This window comes from Budorcas taxicolor, chromosome 20 (genome assembly GCF_023091745.1).
Source record: "Budorcas taxicolor isolate Tak-1 chromosome 20, Takin1.1, whole genome shotgun sequence".
In the NCBI taxonomy this organism is placed as follows: Eukaryota; Metazoa; Chordata; class Mammalia; order Artiodactyla; family Bovidae; genus Budorcas; species Budorcas taxicolor.
Window position 1 is genome coordinate 5,413,627 of NC_068929.1, and position 16,155 is coordinate 5,429,781.

Consider the following 16,155-nt stretch of genomic DNA (forward strand, 5'->3'; position numbering starts at 1 on the left):
TGATTCATAAGCCAGCAATGCAGAAAGCTGAAAACTCATCCAGTCTAAAGCAAAGATTGCCCCCACAGTTTGAGGAAATGGTGATACCGAGTGTCCCTGGAGGTAGGATGAAGGAGAGAAGCTCAAACAAGGAGGATCAGTGGCAAGCCTGTGAAAGAAGCAGCCTGACTCTGAGCAGCTGGGTCACTGGACGTTCGTTCTATAAAGAGGATAAAACAGCAGGTATCTGGACTAGGAGACACCAGGCAAAAATCGAAGGGAGTGATGTCTCACTCAAAACAAGGTTTCAATCAAAGTATGCATCCTGGAAGCTGACAGGCCCAGCACTTTCCTCCCATTCAGCTTCTGCAATGCTGGCGGCCAGGCCTTAACCCTTCAGACAAGAGATCAGAAAAGTCTTGTCTGTGTAATCTGACCAGCCCAGACTAGCCCAGAAGAAAGAATTGTATGTACTGATACCTGAGCTTCTCATACCAACTCCCCAATCAGGTCACCCTGCAGTGAAGGTTCCATACCATAAGCCCTACTCCCGTGCCCAGGGTTGGCAACCAGCCTTTGAGTTGCCCACAGTAAAACGTTACCATTGGTTAAAGAGAACTAAGGAAGAACTCCAGGCTTCCCAGGTGGCACTAAAATGGAAATTGGTTACAGTTTATAGAACTTTTTAAACTGCTAAATATGAATGTCAAAGTGTTAGTCACTCAGTCATGTCCAACTCTTTGCAGCCCCATGGACTGTAGCCTGCCAGGCTCCTCTGTCCATGAGATTCTTCAGGCAAGAATACTGGAGTGGGTAGCCACTCCCTTTTCCAGGGGATCTTCCCAACCCAGGGATCAAACCTGGGTCTCCTGCATTACAGGTGGATTCTTTACTGTGTGAGCCTCCAGGGAAGCCCATGCTAAATACGGGTCAAAGCAAAACTACATACACTGCAGCTGGGTGGGAAGGAGAAACAGGAAGGACGCAAGGGCCTAATGGGGAAGAGACAGGAATGAGAGTGAGATCCTTGTCTCATATGATGGAGAACGTGCAGATAGCACCAAAAGGAAGAAAACATTTGTTTAAAAAACGAGTAATGCAAGCATGTTTTTGGCAACAGTTATAAATACCAAAATAACAACTTCAGCAGCTAAAAGAAGTAAAGAAGTGCCCCTGGTCAGAACATGAGGCACTGCTGTTTTGTTGTTTTGTTTTTTTAGTGAACCTTGGAGGATGTTTTTAAACTACATACATTTGTAACTTTGATAGAAATAAAGAACTTCATATCACTGTCATTAAGTGGTCAGCATCGCTTGTATAATGCACAGCCCTCGCTTATGGGGACTTCTGCTGGCGGTCCAGTGGCTAAGGTCCCAGTGCAGGGACCCTGGGCCTCGTCCCTGGTCAGGGAACTAGATCCCACACGCTGCGACTGAGAGTTCACATGCCGCAGCTAAAGACCCCACGTGCTGCAGCAAAGACTGAGGATCACACGCGTGGTGCCTGTGTCAGTCACTCAGTCGTGTCTGACTCTTTGCAACCCCAGGGACTGTAGCCCCCCAGGACCTTCTGCCCATGGAATTCCTCAGGCAAGAGTACTGGAGTGGGTTTACCATTTTCCTCCTCCAGGGAATCTTCCTTTCCTCCCCAGGGATTGAACCGATGGCTCCTATGTCTCCTGCATTGCAGGCAGATTCTTTACTTGCTGAGCCTTCAGGGAAGCCTCTGATTAAGACATGGTGTGACCAAATAAATAAATATCTGTTAACATCATCTTATGCAATTAGGTAGCAAGTGTCAGAGTTCTAATTAATAAACTAGGGTATAAGCTGAACAATGAAAGAGCTGATTTAAAAGTATTTAGGATTATTGATTTTTTTGGCAGGGGGAGAACACATGCTTGTAGAAAATCGTGCTTACATATAAGACAAAATTCTACAAATCAGTAGAACCTTTAGCAAACCAGCAAAAAGCAAAAACAAAACTCACATTTGGTTATTTGCCTACAAGTTAACCTTCATCTTCATAGAGCTATAATCAGTTGTGGATGGTTCAGTTCAGTTCAGCTGCTCAGTCGTGTCCAACTCTTTGTGACCCCATGGACTGCAGCATGCCAGGCCTCCCTGTCCATCACCAACTCCCAGAGTTTACTCAAACTTATGTCCATTGAGTCTGTGATGCCATCCAACCATCTCATCCTGTGTTGTCCCCTTCTCCTCCTACCTTCAATCTTTCCCAGCATCAGGGTCTTTTCAAATGAATCAGTTCTTGGCATCAGGTGGCCAAAGTACTGGAGTTTCAGCTTCAGCATCAGTCCTTCCAAAGACTATTCAGGACTGATTTCCTTTCGGATTGACTGGACTCTGAAGAGTCTTCTCCAACATCACAGTTCAAAAGCATCAATTCTTCAGCTCTCAGCTTTCATTATAGTCCAACTCTCACATCCATACATGACTACTGGAAAAACCAGAGCTTTGACTAGATGGACCTTTGTTGACAAAGTAATGTCTCTGCTTTTTAATATGCTGTCTAGGTTGATCATAGCTTTTCTTGCAAGGAGCAAGCATCTTTTAATTTCATGGCTGCAGTCACCATCTGCAGTGCTTTTGGAGTCCAAAAAAATAAAGTCTGTCACTGTTTCCACTGTTTCCCCATCTATTTGCCATGAAGTCATGGGACCAGATGCCATGATATGGATGGTAATCAAACAAAATTATATTTCCTGAGAATGTTAAGAGGACCACTCCCCTCTTTTCCAATATGAGCTTGTCAGAAATGTTCTATTTAGAAAACATGCATCCTCATTTTGCTTTATTTCCAGCTTTTGGATCTTTTTCCTAGACACATGCCATAAATAAGCTTTAACTTTAAAAATAACCACAATAAACATAAAAGAATATTACTAAGTTCTAACTAGATGCTGCCGTGTGCTGTCTGCTCTTCCCTCTTTGTTAAAAAAGGAATCTTGCATGAACTAGAGGGGTGCTAAAGGCATATTAGCACTAAAGAAAGACTTTTCTACTTGGTGTTGTCAAAACAGTTAAAGAAAAATTTGAAAGAAGAGGATACCTTTCACACAGTTGTATTCAAATTTAGGAAATGCTGTGTCTGTGTATTACTGCTTAAAATGGTCTCATATATGGTATGCTGTATCACAATTCTGGAAGCACTGTGGGAAAGCAATAGTTTTGAACCTCATTCCACAGAGTCTTGGGCTGACATCAGGACTTGGATGAGCCAGGAAGGCAGGGGCTGCTCCTCCACCCCCGTTTGAGCTCTCCTTTCATTATGCTATATAGTAGGTTTAAGCATAAGATTTCATTTAAAGAAAGGACTCCAAGTTCCTTCCAGATCTCACAGCTTATGATTATTAAAAGAAAAAAAAAAGTCACTACAATTTGCAGTGTGTTTAGGTTGGAAGGATTAATTTCTTTGCCAGGGCCATGATAGGAAGACTGACTTTGTCATTTCAATTACAAGCCACCGTTTAGTTCGAGCCTGTAAGACACGTTCCTAGAAGTTCCCTCCCTTGCCTGGCAGCGGAGCAATTAACGGCGGGTGATTTGTGGCTGCATTTTTACTGCTTAGCGCAGGTTTATCATCTTGAAAGTTTTCCATTTGCATATATGCTATACATTCTTCGGGTGACATTTCGATATCATTCAGAGTTTAGATTGTGCATTGCCTTGTACTGCACTTTCTGCTACGTGATGGGACTCTGTAAGCGGGCCAGAATGCTGGCAGACCTAGGGGAACAGGAGTTGCAGCCGCCACTCACTGAAGGCTTTTTGCGTGTTGGCCCTTAGTCCTTTTCTCAGACCTAGGGGAACAGGAGTTGCAGCCGCCACTCACTGAAGGCTTGCTGCGTGTTGGCCCTTAGTCCTTTTCCTGCAGACCTAGGGGAACAGGAGTTGCAGCCGCCACTCACTGAGGCTTGCTGCGTGTTGGCCCTTAGTCCTTTTCCTGCAGGACTTTATATTTCAAAACAGGACTTTGAGGTTTCTATTGTTTGTCACATCTTATAACTAAAAAAACGGAAATGCAGAGAGGAAAGGTAATTTACCCAAGGTCTCCTGGCTCAAATAAGCAGAACTGAGATTCACACCCAAATCTGTCTGATCCCAAAACACTCTGCTTTGGGAGGTTTCAGAGTGAAATCAATTGAATTTGACAGTTTTCCACTTTTAAATACCAGACTTCCTGAGCAGTCTAATTGATGCTCTTTGGACTAAGAAAAATGGCTTTTTAAAAGAAGCAGGGGGCAGGAGGGCAAGAGAAAAGGGTTTTATTATCTGTATTGGTAAAGGAAGAGATGTAATCCTAGAAAAAAATAACATCAAATGGAAACTATCATATAAACTTGCAATGGGCTTAAGTTGATGAAATGGCAAAGGAATGCAGAGAAGATAAGGGAGTAATGAAAAAAAAGCACTGAAGATTTCTTTAAAGGGAAAGGAAAATTAGAAGTCACCGAGGGCAGTTGGAAACTGGCTCAACTGAAGGCAGAGTCTGTCCATTTTGATGTAAGGAAGAGGCTAACGAGGTTTCAAAGTAACAACCAGCGATCTGGGTCCATGTTCCAGCCAGTCTGGGTGAGATTGGATGACAAGAAGGTTCTGCAGCCAAACTTCTGGGTGTGAATCCTTTTTCCTTGACTTTCTAGCTGGGTGTCTCTGTACAAATCACTTGACCTCTCTGGCTTCAGTTTCCTTATCTGAACGATAGAGATATCACCCATCTTGTGAGAGGAACTAAAGTCTTTAGCAACATGCCAGGATTTAGTAAGCATCATAGTAAGCTATAAGCATCACGCTCACATGGTGCAAGAAAGAGGAGATTGTAAACCAGTAAAAAGGCTTGAAGAAACGAAGGGGAAGGAAATCAGGAGAGACGTTCGCCTGTAGCCAAGAAGTTAAAGGGAGATGTTGTCTTGCCCACTGCTGAGCATCAGGAGGAAAACGTAAGGTGTGGGGAAAGGCAGGATAACGGGGGAGCTCAAGCCCAGCAAAAGACTGAGGTCTGGCTGAACCTAATGGAGTCTGAGAATTGTTTCTGTAAAATACATGCTTGGATGGCAGCTCTGGTGGCGGAGGTTCTTGAAGTGAGCTCCACGGGGCTGGGGAATCGGGGATCAGCCAGCATGTAGAAGTGAGTGTAGGGCAGAAAGAGAAAGCAAGCTCTGAGTTACTCATCTTTGGGTGCCAAGAGTCACTGAAGGCGCATTGGGAGGGAAGGACATTTTTTAATAAGCACTTCTTGTTTTCTCATTCTCTCTTTCGCAACTGTGAACCTATTTTCCATTCATTTGTTACATTAAGAGATAAACCATAGTTACGCTGGATGCAGCAAAGATACATAAGGTGCTTTATGAATGAGTGAATGGTCATCTGCTTTTCCAGCCACCACTTCTTTATCACTTTCTCTATGCCCGGCTGTTGTCAGGTCCTGGAGTCACAGGATGTTCCCAAGTCCAAGCCTTCATTTCTAGCGCCTCGCTTCCTTGTGTCATGGTTCCTAGCCATCAGAATATCCCACATGCGATTCAGAAGTCACTGCTGTCCAGGGCTTATCTCAGGCCTGCAGGTCCCCCTGCAGTGGAATCAGGCAAGCTACCGTTTCCAGAATTGGCAGTTTCCACTTTCACGTTCACATCAACCATGAGAGACTGGTTAGAAAACTTTTCACAGCTCGTAAATAAGGACCGTGAAGCTCAGAAGGGTTAAGATGGTGAGTGAGGTCACACAGCAGGTGAGGGCAAAGTTGGAACTCAGGTCCAGAGCTACTGCGTTTCCAATCCCACAGCCTTTCCACTTGGCCACGACTACTCTCCCAAGTACACATGAACGAAACGCTGTGTCTTAAGTCTATGCTGGTAAAGGGACCCGAGGACATAGGCAGACATACACAAAACACTTCCCTGCCACAACAGATGCTCAAAAACCACCACCAAGTCCTACCCAAGGTTCAGAGACTTGTATTTAAAGTGGCAGAACCCTATGAATGTTACAACCTGGCTCATTGTTGACTTCTTTCCTCCAAAGTGGATAAAGCACTTTCAACTGCACAGGCTCTCCCATAGTTACGGTTTTCATTACCTAACCCCAGTCCCAGCTACAGAAACACTGCCTTCTTTTATTTGTCTCTCCAGCCTAGACTCCAGCCTAGAGGTAACAGTGGCTGCCTGCTATTGCTAATCCCTAAGTTACCTTCTTTGGTGTCTCAGCTTTTTCATCACCTGTATAACCAGTTTCCTGCATTAAATTCCCTCTTATTCCAGGTTAGATCCTGTTACACGGATGAAGAAACCAAGGTTCAGAGAAGTTAGGTAACTCACCCAATATAATATAATAATTCTTGACAGATTTAGTATTCTGAACCATAAATTTCTGATTCCAGAGTTTCAGTTCTTAATTACTGACTTATGTTTAAGGTGGTTAGTGAAGTTCCTGGTGCCCCAAGCAGGTGGTGATGCCAAGGAAGTTTGATGGCGATGATGGTGCTGCTGGTAGTGGTGGTGGTGGGCGTGGTGATCACCATGCTTTACCACAGTTGTGTGTCCTTTGGAAGAGGTGTGCAGACATTATACAGTGTCCTGGTTGTCACACAGATGTCTCTGTGTTATAGGCCTTCACCTACCACCACATCCAAGAAATCATGGTCCAGCTGCTTCGCACGGTGAACCGGACAGTCATCACAATGGGGCGGGATCATGTTCTGATTGTAAGTACATCTTTTCTGCTTGTCAAACATTCCAAACTGTTTGGGGTCAAGGGATGAATTTTCTGGAACATCGGTTGCATCAAACACCCAGCAACAGTTGTTGCTTTGTTTTGGATTATAAAGGTCAGATTTTCCCTATGTGGGTCTGGAGAACATGAGAGTTAACTCAAGTTGCTAAGATAAAGTTGGGCTTAGGGCTTGTCCACCAAGGTGAATGTAGCAGGTAAGTGGAGCCTTTCTCAGTTTCAACCTCCTCATCTATAAATGGTGGGATGTTCTGTCGCCAGAGGGAAGATTGTGTAAGTAAGGCGTGTCCAACTGTGCCATGCCTTTGCTCAGTCTCACCAGTGGTCTCCCACCTCACTCGGAGTGAGAACTTGAAATTGCTAGAACTTGAAATGCCCTCTCCCCCTTGATGGCTCTCTTATGTGTTTCTCCCACACATGAAACATTATTCCATCTGCTCTTCCCTCTGCCTGGCCTCTCTTCCTTGCTTATACCCTGATGCTAATCAAATCTTGGCTTAGGTGCCACCTTATCGGAGAGACTTCCCTGCCTGACTGCTCTGTCCACAGTATCCAGCACTTGTCCACCTGCTTTCCGTCTCTACACCCTACTCCTTCATGTTTAGTTCAGTTCAGTTCAGTCGCGTCCAACTCTGCGACCCCATGGACTGCAGCACAGCAGACTTCCCTGTCCGTCGCCAACTCCCAGAGCTCACTCAAACTCATGTCCATCGAGTCGGTGATACCATCCAACCATCTCATCCTCTGTCATCCCCTTCTCCTCCTGCCTTCAATCTTTCCCAGCATCAGAGTCTTTTCCAATGAGTCCATTCTTCACGTCAGGTGGCCAAAGTATTGGAGTTTCAGCTTCAGCATCAGTCCTTCCAATGAATATTCAGGACTGGTTTCCTCTAGGATTGACTGGTTTGATCTCCTTGCAGTCCAAGGGACTCTTTTAGTACTTATCACTATATAGGTGATATATATCTGTATATATCTATGCATGTGTGTGTGTGTGTGTGTGTATTCTTCTTTTCTTTGCTTATTGGCTGGCCCTCCTTGTAATAATATGAGCTGAAGAATGAAAAGATCTTTGTCTGTTTTGTTCATTTGTGCCTGGAATATAGTAGGTACTTGATAAATACTTGTTGAGTGAATGAATGAGTGAAGGAAAAAATGACATGTACCAGGCAGGAACTCTAAAGATTAATGGAGACAAGTACTACTAAGATTTGATGGATTGAAACTATGTGGGATTAGCTATACAGCTGCCAGAACTCCCAACTTCTTGAGAGAAGCTGAAAATTCCCATACTTTATGTGAAATTTCCTGATGTTTAAGTGTTGGCAGCTGCTTAAAAATATTTATAAACATTTTATGATCCCCAAACATCTGGCTTCGGCTTTCAGAAAGCCAGTTTGAGATCTCTACTTTAAAACAGTACGATATGAGCCAGGTTTGGGGATGTTGACTATCAATAACTGTAGTCCTGCTTCATGGATACAGGACATGCGGTGCTGAGGGTTTATTCTAACAGTAGCTGGGCAAGTATTTGATCCCTGCCTCGAAGCAGCTGAGGGTAACAGTCTTCTTTCTCCCCATTCAGTCTTGTCCACTCATGTGGGTGCTTGGTTCCTTACGGCCCAGTATGTACATTTAAGAGAGTGGTGACATCCATGGTGGGCACCAGCAGCACCCAGGTACTCCTGCCTTCTGAAGCAGACAGCCATGTGACTCATCCTCTGTCATTTGTCTGTCCTTCCACCTTTAAAGCATCACCATTATTTTTTATTCAGTTACAAGTTTCCACATCTGTGGTTCCCGTAATGCACCTATTATGACCTCCCGAATCTTTATTCCTTCTCTCTGGAGCCAGACCTAAAGAGGATCATCAGTCTATTTGGCTCATCCCATATATAGCAGGCTCTTAAGTCTCTGTATCTTTTTAGAGTCGTGAGTCTTTGAAACAGTGCCTGGGTCATAGAAAGCACCAAGTAGCTGGCGTCTGTTATTATTTTGCTCTCTCTTTGGTACAGTGTGTCTCTCTGTCCCTTCACATTAGCAACATAGTCAGGCGAGCGGAGTCTGGCCCTGTTTCATGCTGAGACCTTTATTTGGTGCCGTGCCCCGGCTGCTTGCCCTTCCGATGCACGATGCACGATGCTCACTGCTGGTCTGTTAATGTTTGCCAGGGCACTCCCCTACTCCAGAATGTTCAGTGGCTCCCTACTGTCTACCTACAAATTAATACCTACAAATTAAGGTATAAATGCACTAATCTGGCCATTCTCAGCTTCTGTGATCTGGCCATAACCAAAATTTTCAGCCTTTTCATCTGCTTTTATCCATCCACAGCATCTAGCCAAAATGGATATTGGTATATTGCCCCAGCTGCAGTCCTTGGGGTCACAAAGAGTCAGACACGACTGAGCAACTGAACTGAACTGAACTGATATTGCCCAAATGGGCCTGGCATTTGCTCACGTTCATGCTTTCGTTGTCTGGAACCTCTCTGTGTGCTCTCTTAATCGGGTGAAATCCTGCCTAGTCTTCTAGGTTCAGCACAAACAGACTCCCCTGTAAAGCTGCCCAAACCTCATCGACCTGGTTGAGGTCTCCCGATTCTTCTAAATCACACGGCTCTCTCATCTTCCTTTTTTTAACAGCTTCATGAAGATATAATTTATTTGCCTTTAAATTTAACCATTATAAATATCGTTTGATGAGCTTTTATGATGCATACAGTTGTGCAACCATAACCATAATTTAGTTTAAAATACTTTTTCACCCCCAGAAGTTCTGTTTGCAGTGACTCTCCAGCCCACCCCTACCGCTTTACCCCTACCCTAGCTGGGTCAGCAACCACTAATCTATTTTCTGTCTCTATAGATTTGCCTTTTCACACATACATATGTATCAAATCATACAGTTGGAGGCCCTTTGTATCTGGCTTTTTTTTGTGTGAATAGGTTTTTTGAAGTTTGTCCATATTTTAGGGTATTTCAGTATGAAATTCCTTTTAATTGCTAAAAAGTATTGCACTGTATGACTATATTGCATTTTGTTTATTCTTTTTCAGTTGATAGATATTGAATTGTTTATAATTTTTGGCTATTGTGAATAATGTTGCTGTGAACATTTACGTGTAAATTTTGTGTGACCAAACTCTAGTTTCTCTTGGGTAGAAATGTAGAAGTGGAATTGCTGGAGCCCATGGGAAGTGTATGTCTAACTTTATAAAAAACGGCCGAGTTCTTTTCCCTAATGTTTTAGCCATTTTACTTTCCCATCAGCAGTGTGTGGGTGTTCTGTGTTTGCCTGCCTCCTCACCAACACTTGATATTGTCAGTCCTTCAGGTTTTAACAATTCTGGTGGCACCTCACTGCGGTTTTCATTTGTTTATCTGATGCCTGTTGGCACCGAGCGAGCATCTTTTCCTTTGCCTGTTTTGCTTTGTTTCTAAGTCATTTTCATCTGTGAGGTTGGCATCTGTAGTTCTTCTCTTGCACCAGAAGACTTGAGACTTGGACCTGTCTGTCAAATGGGGGTAATAACAGGCCTTGTTCATTGAGTTGCTGTGACAGTTAAATGTAGTAGCACATGAGAAGCACTTGCACATGTGTTTCTTCTACATGGTATTCATTTGTTTATTCACTCAGTATTTCCTGAGAGCCTCTTATACACTCAGCACAAAGGCTCAGAAATGAGTCTGGGCCTGCAGGAGAACCGTAACCTCCAAGGGGATGGCTCTCAAGTACTTCACACTCCCTGTATCCCAAACCCAACTCGTCACGAACCCCCTGGAGTCTCCTGCACACTCCCAGCATTCACCATCTCAGCTTATGGAACTGGCCTCCTAGAACTGAGGTGCTGCCCTTGACCCCTCCCTCTCACCGCTGCCACTTCTAGCCAAGTCCTGCTGTTTTCAGCACCTCTGACCTGGTGCCTCCCCACCCGACTCCCCACTTGGCTCCCAGCACCCCTGGTGACACACTCAGTCATCAGGCTTGCTATACTTAGTCATTTATGAGGGGGTTTTCTGACTTATGTGCTCATGACCCCTGTATTCCATGGGCCGCCGTGAGGACAGGGACCACATTTAACTCATCCTTTTTATCCTTCTCACCTAGCAGGTACCTGGTTTACTGTGGGTGCTCAGTAAACGTTTGTTGAGCCAAAGGAATGAGTGAAATGCTCCCTGAAAGTGAGGTGCTGTACTATGCCTTCATATTTTTATATATGCTCTTCTCTCAATTTAGATTGCCTTTCCTTTTCCAGGGAACACTTTTTCTGAGTACCGGGAACCCACATTTCAGGAAGTGTGGGCAGAGTGTAAAGAATTGCCTGTTCCGACTTGCCCTGCCCTGCCCAGGCCTGATGCTGGGCTTCCCTGGTGGCTCAGTTGGTGGAAGAGTCTGCCTGCAGTCCGGGTGTGATCCCTGGCTTGGGAAGATCCCCTGGAGAAGTGAAAGGCTACCCACTCCAGTATTCTGGCCTGGAGAATTCCATGGACAAAGAGCCCATGCAAAGAGTTGGACATGACTGAGAGGCCTTCCCTTCGCTTCACTCCAGCCTGATGCTAGGAGCCTTGCAGAAGTTCTGAGCTGCAAGCGGTGTCGTTAGTCTCCGTGACTCTTGGGTTTGCTGCTGCTATTACAGTGCTGAGAGTGCTGAGCAGGGGGTCCAAGAGGCGTGTAGCAAGCACACCTCAGTAGAAACAGGGCCGTGCCTAAACTTGTTGTTGTTCTTTAGATGCTAAGTCCTGTCTGACTCTTTTGCAGCCCCATGGATTGTAGCCCAGTAGGCTCTTCTGTCCATGGAATTTCCCAGGCAAGAATACTGGAGTGGATTGCCATATCCTTCTTCAGGAGCCTGAACTAGAAGGAAGAAATGAAACAGGTCTTCCCTAAGATTTAGCTTTATTTTCATAAAATGGGCCTTTCCAGCAATTCTTAGAACTATCTCATCCAAATTAAAGAAAATTATGTTGGAAAGTAATTACTCAGAGGTCAGGGGTCTCTGTATTAGCACTGAAGGCCCCAATTTAAATTCAAATTGAAATTTGACAAGGAGACGAGATTTCCATTCCAACCATCACTTTAAATTTTCCAGATATGAATTTTATTGGCTAGTTTCCATTACTTGGGAATATTAAACAATCAATATTTATGACGAAACCCAGGAGCATCTACTTCTGAAGTCCCGAGGCCTCAGCGGGGTGTAGGCTGAGCTGCTCTTTTGTCACTATGTGGGATTAAATGATGACTTTTTTCCTTATTTGTAGGAGTAGAAACGTTGCAATAAAAGGTGATAGCTATTAAAATTACAGAAACCCTAGCTAGGATGGATTGATTCTTGTGTGCAGCACACTGTAATTATCATTTGCTGGAAATAGCCATTCCTGATTTTTCTCTGTAGACCATCTGCCTGAACAATGAAATGTTGATGGTAACAAATGAGCAAAAGGAAAGTTTTACAAAAAGAAAAACAAACTTTTACATGACTGCTTCTCTCTCTTCTTCTCTTTGCCAGAGTCTGATCTGTCAGATAAATGTTTATTTACTTAAATGACCAAAGATTTTGATGCTGAGAAAGGCACCATGGTTTGGTAGGAAGGACCTTTTGGATAAGGGAGAGTAGGAGACAGTTTCCACACTGTAGACCTTGCACAATGAACTGTATTATTTTTTGAGATCTTTTTCATATATCTAAGTTTCCTAATTTGGCCAATGCCCATACTCTTTCTGTCTTTCCCTGCCTTCTGAGGCCCTGAGTCAGGGACAGAAAATAGATTTCACTTTATGTGCCAGCTCTGGTGGGTTGGCAATGGCTGCCTGTTGTACTGTGTTGAAAAAAATTCTAGGCTACATCTTGGCTCAGTGGGAAGAAGTGCTGAATTGATTTGTGATGTCTGTTATAAGCATAAGATTAGAGAACAGCAATGTATACAAGATTCTTGCAAATATTATGTATTGACTGAAGTAATTGCTGTTTTCTGGCTTAATCCAAAAGCTCCTTTACAACCAATATTCCCTTTCACATATTCTTAGCTCCTTAAGAAGTTGTTGTGTAAGAGCAAACACGCAATGGAAAAAGCCAGTAGTCTAAGAGCCTGCATTTTCACAAGGGAATGGTTTCTATGCGCTGAAGTCATATTTTATCCACTGTAAGATGCACCACGATTTTATGATCTCATTAGAACGAGATCTTGCTACCAATTAAACTGCAGCAAGGTGGTTTATTATTGCACTGATTGTAATCTCCAGAGATTGCTAAAATATAAGAAAGTTTAACTGAAAATCCCTATTGTGCGATGGAGTTCATTTTTGAGGCTCCCATTGGTCAGGAGAATAGACTGACTGAGCTTCCAAAGATGGAAGCATCATAGTTAAAAGTCACATGGCTAGTAGCAGGATGGGATGTGAACCAAGGGACCTCTGACATCAGACCGTGTGTACCTTGTGTTGTCCCCCAGGTCTCAAAGTGTGGGGGAAAATGTCCAAGTTGACCTGTACAGGTGAGGGGGCCTCAGGGAACCCCTCTCTGGCTGATGAGTCCTGCTGCCGTCTGCTCTAGAAGAGGCTGTGCCCAGCCTCTGGCCTGCCACTGCGGAGGCTGGACAATCCCACAGGGAGAATCAGGAATCCTGAGCACCACCAGAAGTTCTTGGAAGGGAAATTATCTGGTAATTTTGTTGAAATTAAGATCTGGCTTTATTTTAGGTAGTTAAAATAAGCCTCTTGGTGATATATTTTGGGCCTAATTACCCCAGTTTTCGCAGAGGAGTCTACTGAGTGATTAAATGCAGGTAAATGCAGTTGAGATGAGGCTAGCTCCAGAATTTCAGAGCAGTTTATTCAAAAAGGAAAAAAAAAAAGTGGAAAACATCCTTCAAAAAGCACCTGAGTCATCAGAGAGCCAGGATTTCAAAGCTCTGACTTTGCTTTCCAAATGACAAATGGCCCACCTGCTTGATTACTCTCTGACACCTGTGAGCCCAGTGACTCAGGTGGCCTGTGCAGGGGCATGGTGGCAGTGCCAGCCCCACCCACACTCAAGCCCATCCCGTGGAGAGCACGTCTGAGGGCAGTCCAGGACCTGAGGAGGTGGGGGTCTCGACCAGAAGTGGTCAGCTGACTCTTGACCTTCACTTGGTGACTTAACACTTCATTAAAATGATGTGTATACTAAAGCTCTCATTTATTGAGAAAACATCAGTGTTCCAAGCAGAAAGTTAAGTCACCATATGTGTTTCACCTCACTTAATCTGCATCAGGTACTCATATTTTACAAATGAAATAACAAGAATAGAAAGGTTATGTAGCTTGCCTGTAACCACACAGTTTATTTGTCGAAAGAGCTAGAATTTGAACCCAAGAGGTGCTATTGCTAGAGTCCCTGATCTTAAATAGAATATACTTAAATATTACTTAAATTACTTAAATATACTTAAATACTCCTACACTATTAATACCTTAAATTGCTCTTTAGGCATCAAATATTCTAAAGGTCATAACGAGCACCTTAAACCTAGCTGCTTTTCTGCCTAGACCATGGAACCTAATGGGATGACCTGTGTGGTAACTTTTAGAAACCTATAAGATGGCATAAAATGTTGGTGGCTTTATGATGGCAATGATATCTTTAGGATCAAGCTGTTCAATTCTGGTGACTGAACCATAAAAACCTATGAACTCAGAAAAATTTTCTGTTTATTTGAGTGTTGGTGCTTATGAAATAGCAGGTCTTACAGAAGACAGTGCAGAATGGAGACAAGGAGATTCTAAAGGGCTTTGGAAGGACAGAGAGTCTCCTTCCACATGCAGCCCTTCTCCATGTGCTGCTCATTCTAGTCTAAAGACCTCTCAAACGGAAGCGCTTCTCTCCACCACTGATGCCACCAGCCTGGGTCTGGCCATGACTGCCTCTCACTGCTGCCATCACTACAGCTCCTCATAAGACACTCTCCCTTCTTTCTCATTCTGTTCCAACTCTTCACACTGTGGCCAGCTTGGTATTCTAAAGGAGCACTTCTCTTGGAGATAAAGCACCATTGGCCCCACCGTTTCCCAGGATGAAGGCCCAGCTGCTCAGCATGGCTCTCAGGCACCCGGTACAGGCTATGCCTTTCCCCAGTGCCCCTTAACTCCCACACTTGTGCCAGCTCAAGGGAACGCTCCGTTGCTCCTGGAATGCTCCTTTCCCTTTCTGCATTCTCCTACAGGCCACTCCCTTTGTCTAGAGCAGCAGTCTGCAAACTTTTTGGCACGATGGACCAGGTTCCTTGAAAAGAGTTTTTCCATGGATGAGGGGGAGGCATGGTTTCAGGATGTTTCCAGCACATTATGTTTATCATGCACTTCATATCTACTATTATTACATCAGCTCCACCTCAGATTATCAGGCATTAGATCCTGGAGTTTGAGGACCCCTGGTCTAGAACAGTCACTCCTAACTTTCATCTCAGGACAAGGTCTTCCACCATGCCAACTCCTCTTCCTCCTTCAGGTCTTGACCCACATTCCGCTCAACCAAGCTGAGATCCCTCCACTCTCTTCAGCCTCGTGTGTTCATCGTACTGCCATGAGGGCATCTTTCCTAGCAGCTGCAGGACGATGCCTGTCTTCATCACTTGGCATCTTAGGATGCACTGTTTCCTGGCATACAGGATGATCTCAGTGAATACCTGCTGAAGGAATGGGAGATTCCTGCTATCTATTTTTTTTACATACCGTGCATCATTTTCTTTTCCTTAACATGTATAAGTGTTACTTACATTACCCTTATACAAGTGTTACTACTGTTACTTTTGTGACTTGATTAAACTAGGAAAATAGGGAGGAAAAAGAATTGTTATTGAATAACTGGACTAAATGGAAAGGAAATGTTTATGTGTGTGTGTGTGTGTTAGATGGAGATCTGATTAAGAAAGGAAAAAAAAAGTATAAAGAGACCTGAATTTCCATTTGGTAACCAAAAGATGGCACCATGAATGGGGGGGTGGCTTGGTTGCTGCTTGGTAAGGTAATGTGGATGGGGTTTGTATCCAGTGGGCGGGGAAGCTTTGCTTTAATCAGGATTTTGGTAATTTCATATCAAGGAGTACTTGACCTAAAATATATATGCAAAAGGTGAATTGGGGTCTCAGCTATCTAGGAACCCATAGTGTGTATGGGCAGACATCAGTTACCCAGGTAGATATTATAAAGTTGGGTCTAGTTCTTCAATGATATTAAAAGTTTGACCAGGTGAAGACAAGGGATTATAAGGAGGAGCAGCATTTCTTGCCTTATGTCCGTCTCCTGGTCTCTGAAACTTTCTCTCAGTCCTCATGATCATCTTTCTTGAGTGACCTCATTGTCCTCTCTGCATTTTGCAGTTACAGCATTACCCTGTCCTGTGGAATTTCCTCTTTGCCTGTCTAGGTTTCACAGTGGACTAGGATACTTG

The 16,155-nt window shown here is 44.0% G+C and overlaps 1 protein-coding gene across 1 annotated transcript in view; it reads left to right on the forward strand.

Annotated features, from left to right (window-relative positions):
* The window catches only part of DOCK2 (dedicator of cytokinesis 2), a 448,493-nt gene that overhangs the window by 185,101 nt on the left and 247,237 nt on the right, over positions 1-16,155 (forward strand). The window contains exon 26 of the mRNA XM_052659358.1: positions 6,604-6,699. Coding sequence (XP_052515318.1) covers positions 6,604-6,699 — 96 coding nt within the window. The remainder of the gene's footprint in view (positions 1-6,603; positions 6,700-16,155) is intronic.